The following is an 8891-nucleotide window of genomic DNA, read 5'->3' as shown; positions in this document are numbered from 1 at the left end:
CTCTGCACGGGAGACCTCTCCCCGCCCAGCCGGGTCCTCCACTCGCCTTAGCCCGCTGCCGGCCCGAACTCGTGGCTCACGCGGACAAACCAACTTAAAAGGAAAGGGGAAGCTCGCTCTCTCCTACGAGGAGCGCCCGCTCCCTCACAGCGTTCCGCGCCGCCAGGGGGCGCCCTTCCGTCCTGCGCTGCCCCTCAGCGCCCCGCGCCGCCCTCAGGCGGGAGGGAAAGTGCCGGGTTTCTGCCGAAAAAACTGTGTTAGAAGGCTCTGGAGTGAAAAGATGCGCTTCTGCCTTGGTCATTAGATACACTAAAATGTGAATGTCGTCTTCTCATGCCTCTGTCTTTCGTTAAAAACCATTAATTCCACCATACTGAATCTGTTTAAAATAATTCACAGTAATTGTAAAAGTTCGATTACCTTCTGTCTCGCATCGTTTTGTGTTTGATTTGCTTTCAGTTCCATGGTACATAAGGGGCTCCAAACACTCATTTCTCATGGCACTTCTATGGGAAGAAAGGATCAGAGAGTAAGGCACAGACAAGGGAACCTCTGTGTTGCAGTCACCTGTATTTACACAACAGAACTGATTGAGTTGTAATTAGATGATACATCATATTTACACAACGTGACTACATAACTACAACCTCTGCAGCTACATGATGTGTAGGGCAAGTCAAAGATCACAGGATATCAGCCCAAACTCTTTACAAATGTTATCTACCTTGGCTGTGCATGGCTCTATGTATAGAAACAAGGGAGTTTTGTGTGTTTATTTGGGGTTACTCTGAAGCCACAAACATTGCTTTCCCCCTGTACTTGGCTCCAGTGAGGCCACACCTCACCTGCTGTGTTCAGTTATTGGCCTTTCACTAAATAAAGACATTGAGGCCATGGAGTATGTCCAGAGAAGGGCAGTGGAGCTGTGAGTACATCAAAAAACAATTAAAGGAAAACCTGATATTAGACACCTTCTTGTCTCCCAGCCAACAGACAGAAGAGTGTGCACAGAAAGAAGGTGGTCCTGTTCACAGGACATATCTGGTGGCAGAAACCCAAGGAAGGTACCACAGACATCTCTATTCAAAAAATTCCAACTTCACACCCTGCTCAGTCTTCTGCTTTTTTGCTTTCAGGAACGTGTGAGCTGAATTTCATTTCTTCCTCTTCCTTCTCTTGTCCATTTGTTGAATGCAAAGCATTGCTCATTAGATATCACCATGGTGTTTCCTCTTAAATCAGCCTGCTTGAGGTATTCAGTGCAGAAAAGAAGCCACAAGCTTTCGCAAGTATGCTAGGTGTGTCTGCAGTCAGCTGTGCCAGCAAGCCGAAAGCCAAAACTGCCAATAAACAAAGCAAATTTAGTTCACTCTTATCCTTTTCAGTACAGTGGTGAGAAGGGATGGGTGAAGGATTGCCGATACTCTGAGAGACTAATGCCAAGTAGGGACAGGGTGCTAGGTGACTAAGAATTCCTAAAAAACCTTTAAACTCCTTTTCAGCCTTATAATACTGTTAGTCACTCTTTCATAATCGACTGTAAAAATCTCAACTTAAGCAGAGGAGCTCACAGTGCAAGAATGAATAACTTTAAAAACATGAATAGATATAATATAGATATAATACATTGCTATATATTGTATAACTGTTGGCACAGATAACTGAAACGTATATCATGTAAGTGTAATATGATCTTCCACTCTTCCCTACTAAGCCACTGTAGATCACTGCTGAAGACAGAATATGAGGTTAGAATAAGGCTTTCTTTGATGATGTTATATTTTTATGTTATCTGATTTTAATCTCCTGATTTGCTTACAAAAATGGAAATGGTTGATTCCATAAATATGGCATTCGATGAAAATAATGGGGTAGCTAAGGCAATTCATGTCGTCAGTATTGCTAGAGACATATCCATGTTCTTTCATCGCATTTACCAAGGCAGAGATATTTTTCTTTCTAATGTTTCTGCTTCAAGGAAGAACATAGTTCTCAAGAACTGGAAGTGATTTCTATGGGAAAGTTTGGAACTAAAAATTAAGCAAAAGAGAGTTGAAAGATATGCACCAATACTCTAAATATACATTATTTTAATTCCAGAGAGGCACCATGTTTTGTCTCATTCTTAAATGCCATTCTTAAGTGCCAGTGAGGTCTGGTGACTATGCCTACAGATTAGGACTGTATACTCTATCTGGAATTTGTGTACAAAATAGCTACCAGATTACAGTGCAAAAGAAACATCAGGGCTGTTGTGTTGTATATACTATGCTTACATTTTAGTAAGGTTACTGATTCTGAATATTTTGGATTGGAAAGCTGGACATTTTCCTCTTTTGTAATCATTAACTTCTTATTGTCAGCCATTGCTTATTATCAGACAGATACATATCTTGTTTCAATATATGCAACCTAATTTTAGGAATGAGGGCCTTACTTGAGGTAATTACAGGATGAACAAGCTACAGATTCCAAAATAACTCTAATGTAACACTGAATTATTGCTTTAGAGCACTGCTGTTTCCAGGTTTCAGCACTGTAACTGAACCCAAATGCCACAAGATGCAAATGTTGATTACTCCCCTCTACTTCCTCATCATTCTGCCTTGCAGATTCTTAATTTGACATTTCAATAAAAGTTTTATCATTTAATATTCACAGCCCTAAAAACAAATACGCACATAAAATCTATATAAGCTATTCTGTCGGAAGTTAGGAACTCAGAATGGCATTTTTTCTTCTGCAGATGTGAAAGAATATGAGGAAGAGCTTAGAAATGAGCTTCAGCATTACTGGAGCAAAACAACTGCCATTCTAACATACCACTTGCACAACAACCAAAATACTAAGCCCAAGTTTGTGATGAATATATATATTCCCTGGTTCTTCTTCAAGTATTTGTTGAGTAATTCCTTTGATGAACATCCTATAAACACCATGTTTTTATCCTTGCTGCCGTCAAAGTCTTTCTTTCAGGAAGTGAAATAAGGGAGTGAACTTACTTAGGTGTAGCTTGGTCCTTTCTGATAGCTGAACATAGCACTGAAACAATGCCAGTCCTAATTGAGGACTTTTACATCTTTCTTTCCAGGCTTTGATTCCTATGCTTAGCTTTCTTTTGTTTCTTTGCTGACATTGGTTATTTTAGTCCATTGAGCAAAGACAAGACATTTAGCATGGAACTATCAGAAAGCACCATGGCTGAATCCAGATTACAGGCTTTAAAAACGACCCATAAGGCAATGTGCTGATCATTCTTCTAGCATGAATTATCTTCTGTAATTGCATAATTTTGTAGTCTGCTTTTAAAATACACAAATAACCGATGAAGCTCTGTTTATGTAATGCTAAAATCTAAAGGAGGTGTCTGACATAAGGGATTGGTGTAAGGAAGAAATCTCCACTTCTTCAAGAATTTCACTTTAAATACTAGTTCTTTAAGGGCACATGTCTGCACTTTCACAGATGTCAAAGAGAACACATTCATTAGTAAAAAAAAGTATCTAGGCCTATGTATCAAAGCCTTTGAAATACATCCCTGCTGTCTGCAAGTGAAATGAGTACCTCATCATGGATTCCTTGGACTATTTCAAGCTTGTTTCTAGTTTGATGAAGGCCAGAAGAGACAGCAGCAAAACTGTTAATCATGGAATCACAGAACCATAGAATCATTTAGTTTGGAAAGTACCTTAAAATCATCAAGTCCAACCATACATGTAATACTACAGTATTTACCACCAGTAAACCATGTCCCTAAGCACCTCATCCACATCTCTTAAATACCTGCAGGGATGGGAAGTCCACCATCTCCTTGGGCAGCTCATTCCAGTGCTTGACCATCCTCTGTGTGAATAAATTCATCCTGATGTCCAACCTAAAGCTCCTTCCTTCCATATCCTGAGGAAAGCACTCTTCATAGAATTAGCACAGTCATGCTAGGTTATATGCCAGCAGTAATATCAAATCCTGTCACAGTTTTCAGTCTGTTAAAAAGCTCTTCAAAATGGCAAAGGCCTCTGAAGCACTCTCAAAATTGTCTAGTAGTTGTCCATTTCATGTCTTTCACTGGTACTCTGTAGTAGTTTCTCTGTATGTGAATTTCAGATCTAGAAAGCACATTTTCTGGATCTCATCTCAGAATGAACTGTGCACCTCAAGTTCTAATAATGTGCTTTGGAGTATTTTTATTACTAGTTTTAGTAGCCAATGAGGTCAGGTTACTGTTCAGATTTCAACATGAAGGATAAGTAATCGTACTGATCAAGTCTTTTTGAATTAAAAAATACATTGATATACCCTAAATTAGCCATGGGCTGAACTAATTTTGTTTGTGGACAAGTTGCCAGAAACATGTAAGGATATGTTTAAAGCCATTTTTTCTGGAAAGACAACTCATCACAATCTTATGGCAGCAGAAAATTTAAGGTACTCCTAAAGCAAGTGTTATTTAGTGTGGCAGCAAGAATAGTAACAAAAGGATTGTCTGCAAGCAGTTTGTCTTGTGAGTCTAAATAGCAGTCAAAGGCTTCCCTTTCAATAAAATCGGGCAGTGCCAAAATGAAACCTCAGTATATTTATCACAAGATCAGCTGAGCACTAGAAGTATCTTGACTCCAGAAGAGTAAATCTGCTTCTTCCTCTATGGTCACTTCCTTTATTCTCAGACTACCCTGGAAAGACTTGAATTCTTTTTTTCCATCCTTCCCTGCCATGCCCACTCACTTCCAGACTTTTCATATTTCAAAGAAATATCAGCTGGATTTGCAGAACATATGTGAACACTACAGATCTTTTAGTAATAATATACTTTATAATTTCTTTCTCTGCCTAATCTCTACTCATTTTTCTCTGAGATTGCTCCCAGGGTATTCATAAAATCACTGCCACCATTAGGAAATACAACTTTGGAGGCAAAGCCTTTGTATATAACATTTGCTCTGAGAATTAACTTATTCAGAAGAAATTAGCACACTTAGCCTCTACAGCTAACCAGTATGTTCTCCAGTTACTTTATTCACTGGAACTAAATACAAATGCAGTCATTTTTAGAAAAAATAAATAATAATAATTTCAAAAATCACTGTGGTAATTCTGAGCCCAGAAGCAGCAATACCCAAACTGCTACATTTGAACATCAGTCTGGTCGTGCCTTTTATTAATCGTGCACAGAACTTCACGTATTTCCTAATACCCTAAATGAGACTTCAGCTCACACGGAAGAAAACAATATCTCTGCCGAAACTGGCACAAATTGTGTCTCTGAGTCTAGTGTCCACCATAGATTTCATCAGGGAGCACTGGCTGCTGTCTATTACCTTCTTGCAAATATTCAGACAAATGTATGCACAGTGAGGGTGATAAACTAGTCCTGGTAAATTGTATCCACTGCTTATCAATACACACAAACATATAATCTGGGTTATGTATCAGTTCACACATCATTTCTGCTTCCGACAAGGATCTCAGTCAGGATAACAGTGTATATTCAACATAGAGAGCAAGAAACAAAACCAAACTTTTATGACAATTGCTTTTTAACACTTTCTCTCACGAATTTCTTCTTGTAAACCAACAGTGAAATTTTAAAAATGCCTGCCATCCTACTCATGCAATGTTTATTGCTTCATCATTTTGGAAAAAAAAAAAAAAGAGGTGCTTTTTGTGTGTATTTTTTCAAAGGTAAATGGAATTTAAACATGTTGCCAAGTCTCTCCTATTTTTCATGTAGTTGGGCTTACAATAAAGGTCTGTCACAAATTCATCTTGAAAGCTTTATTGTGATTTTATATTTATTACCTCATTCCCTTCTTTATTCTCTTCTTCCCAAGATAAAACTTTTTTTTTTTTTTTTTTTTGTCTGTGGGGGCCAAAAAAACAACATATGCAATTTTTGCATAAATAGAACTTTACCTACTACTTTCTCAGAGGAAAACTTCACAGCTTCTTGAGGTTCCTTGTCACATTTGATAGTCCACTGTTAGACATGGAACCAGAAAGCTCACACCTCTCCCACGCTATGGGATGCTATCATCTGGAGCCTGGGGAGGAAGAAACTACATTAGGAAAGATTTTGCAGTATTAACGAATGGTCAAAAAGACAGTGTGACTTACAGTAATTTCTTTCAGCAACTCACTGAAATATCTGGAGAGGAAATAAGTGAGAACTTCAAAGAGTTATTTCTCTTTCTTTCATGGAAACCAAAAAGCATCTAAGATGGGCAAAATGGCATTTTTTACAATATTATTTATTCTCCATTGCCATTTACTCCATCTTCCATGAATTATGTTATTTTCCATGACATTAAAATACCTAAAACAAACAGCTGACAACATGCGGACCGACTTTTGTAAACACTGTCCATCAGAGTTTCCTCATTTCATGGCAATGTTCAAGCAATTAGCGTTTTAATGAAGCTGAAAATTTGTAGCTCAAATAGTGTAATGAGTTTGACTATCTTCCAGAACAACTATGGCATTAATGTTGGAATGCATTTAACAATATGCTTAAAATTCATGACTGTGATGCTGAGCAGTAGCAATCTTCCTGACTAAAGTAAAGTATAAATCCACATTTAAATTTTCTGAGTTTGAGTGATTTCTTCTGTTGTTTCATTGCCTGTATGAAGAGTACTAATTTGATATTTCTGTTTCCTCGTGTTGCTTTCTATTATCTCAAAGTACTTATTCACAAATCATTCAAATAAGCCCTGATACATTGCTTGTTTTCTATTTCAAAATATCACTTAAATTTGCACAATGTTTTTCAAAAGGGAGGTAAATTAGATTCTATTACTTAACAGAATATGAAATATTAAACAGTGCCATAATCTGAATTGTGCTGTTGACTATCACACCTTCTAATTCTGTATCTGCAATAAATGAGAACGTTTTGTTTCTCATCTTTTCATAACAACTGCCTTCCAGTAAAAATATGCTTCTTCCTGAAGTGACATCATACACATTATTTATCTAAATGTGGAATAAACATTAATCTTCAAATAACTTTTTAGTATGGGGCAGTGACCAGATACCAGCAGTACACATTCCAGATTCATAGTAGCAAGGATTCATAGAATCATAGAATAGCTTGGGTTGGAAGGGACTTCAGTGATCATCAAGCTCCAACCCTCCTGCTGCAAACAGGGCTGCCAACCTCCCCATTTAATACTAGACCAGGCTGCCCAGGGCCCCATCCAACCTGGCTTCGAACATCTCCAGGGACAGGGCATCCACAACCTCTCTGGGCAGCCTGTTCCAGCACCTCACCACTCTCCTGGTAAGGAACTTCCCCCTGATATCGAACCTAAATCTTCCTTACCTCGACTTAAAACCATTTCCACTTGTCCTGCCATTATCTACCCTTGTAAAGAGTTGACACTCCTCCTGTTTGTAGGTTCCCTTTTCCTAAAGGGGTAAAAAAAAACTCGAAAGCTGCAGAGAGGTCTCCTCAATGCCTTCTCTTCTCCAGGCTGAACAAGCCCAGCTCCCTCAGCCTGCCTTCATACAGGAGGTGCTCCAGCCCTTTGATCATCTTTGTGGCCCACCTCTGGACCCTCTCCAACAGCTCCCTGTCTGTCTTGTATTGGGGGCCCCAGATCTGGATACAGTACTCCAGATGGGGCCTCTCGAGGGCAGAGTAGAGAGGGACACCATTTAGGTAACTGTAGTACAGTTGTGTGAAGCTGTTCTGCAAAAAGATATTGTCCAGCTGCCAGGATAACTAGCATTTGTCAAAGTTGAGGCAGTAATATCATGAACACTTTCCTTCTCTGTGAAAAAATGCAAAGCAAAAATAACTGGCCGAATTTAAAATGTTCACACGGATTGCATTATTAATTTTGCTGAGAGCTAAGCTCAAAACTCCATAAAATAAAACTATATATAATTTATTTGAATAGAAGTCACTTGTTTCATATTTACGTATTAGATTTATGTATCAGAAATTAACTACAAACATTGAAAATGAAGTTTGTGAATTCTAAAGTTCTAAAAATGTAAATGAATGTTACTTTGTATGACTAAGAGGAAAATTAGAAAAAGATTCATTCTTAAGTATATTGGAAGTATAAATCATTGCAGTAAATTAAACATTGTAAGTCAAATTCATCCTTATAGGAACTCAGCAGAACAGAAGTGAACAACGAATTAATTAACCTTCATAAATTTAACAGATGCTTCAGTACAAATTAATATTTTACTTTGAATATTAACTTCAGGTGCTTAGTCCTTTACATTTTTCCTGTAGATTTTCATTATGATAATAGTTAGCATAGATGCGTAATTAAATTGCACATTTAGAAGACTAATTACAAACTGTACTTTTACTTTCATTTATATATTTCCTAAGAAATGTAAACAACTCTTCAAAAGGTCAAGACATTTTAAAAGTTTATATTTCTAAACCATTTTTATTTTTAAATCCCTTTTGAATAATATTATTCGTGCTTCAGTATTAATCTTTATAAAGAACAAGCTTGAGTCTAACACAAGTAAATTCTTTGCACATAATTTCTGAAGACTTACTGGTCACTGAGTTACAGCGTCACAGAGAGGATTGGGTTGGAAGGGGCCTGAAAGCCCACTCAGTCCTAATCCTTGCCATGGGCTCATTGCTACCCCCCAGCTCAGGCTGCCCAGGGCTTCATCCACCCCAGCCTCTACAGCTCCACAGTGAGGCACCCACAGCTTCCCTGGGCAGCTATACCAGCGCCTCAGCCTCTGAGAAAATGTCCCCCTAACATCTAAACTAAATTCCTCCTCTCCTAGCTTAAAACCATTCCTCTTTGTCCTGTCACTATCAGACTATGAAAAAAGTTGATCTCCCATCTGTTTATAAGCTTTCTGTTAAAGTACTTAAAGGATACAGTGATGTCAGTAACCTCAAATTTACC

At 38.2% G+C, this 8891-nt stretch overlaps 1 protein-coding gene across 1 annotated transcript in view; it reads right to left on the bottom strand.

The window, feature by feature from the left end:
• KIF21A (kinesin family member 21A) overlaps positions 1–434 on the bottom strand; it is a 46061-nt gene extending 45627 nt beyond the window's left edge. The window contains 1 exon segment of the mRNA XM_019611092.1: positions 421–434. Coding sequence (XP_019466637.1) covers positions 421–434 — 14 coding nt within the window.
• Between the last annotated feature and the right edge of the window lie 8457 nt (positions 435–8891).

Source organism: Meleagris gallopavo, chromosome 1 (genome assembly GCF_000146605.3).
Source record: "Meleagris gallopavo isolate NT-WF06-2002-E0010 breed Aviagen turkey brand Nicholas breeding stock chromosome 1, Turkey_5.1, whole genome shotgun sequence".
NCBI lineage: Eukaryota > Metazoa > Chordata > Aves > Galliformes > Phasianidae > Meleagris > Meleagris gallopavo.
The sequence above is the reverse complement of the archived record's forward strand: the minus strand, read 5'-3'. Positions and strand labels throughout refer to the sequence as shown.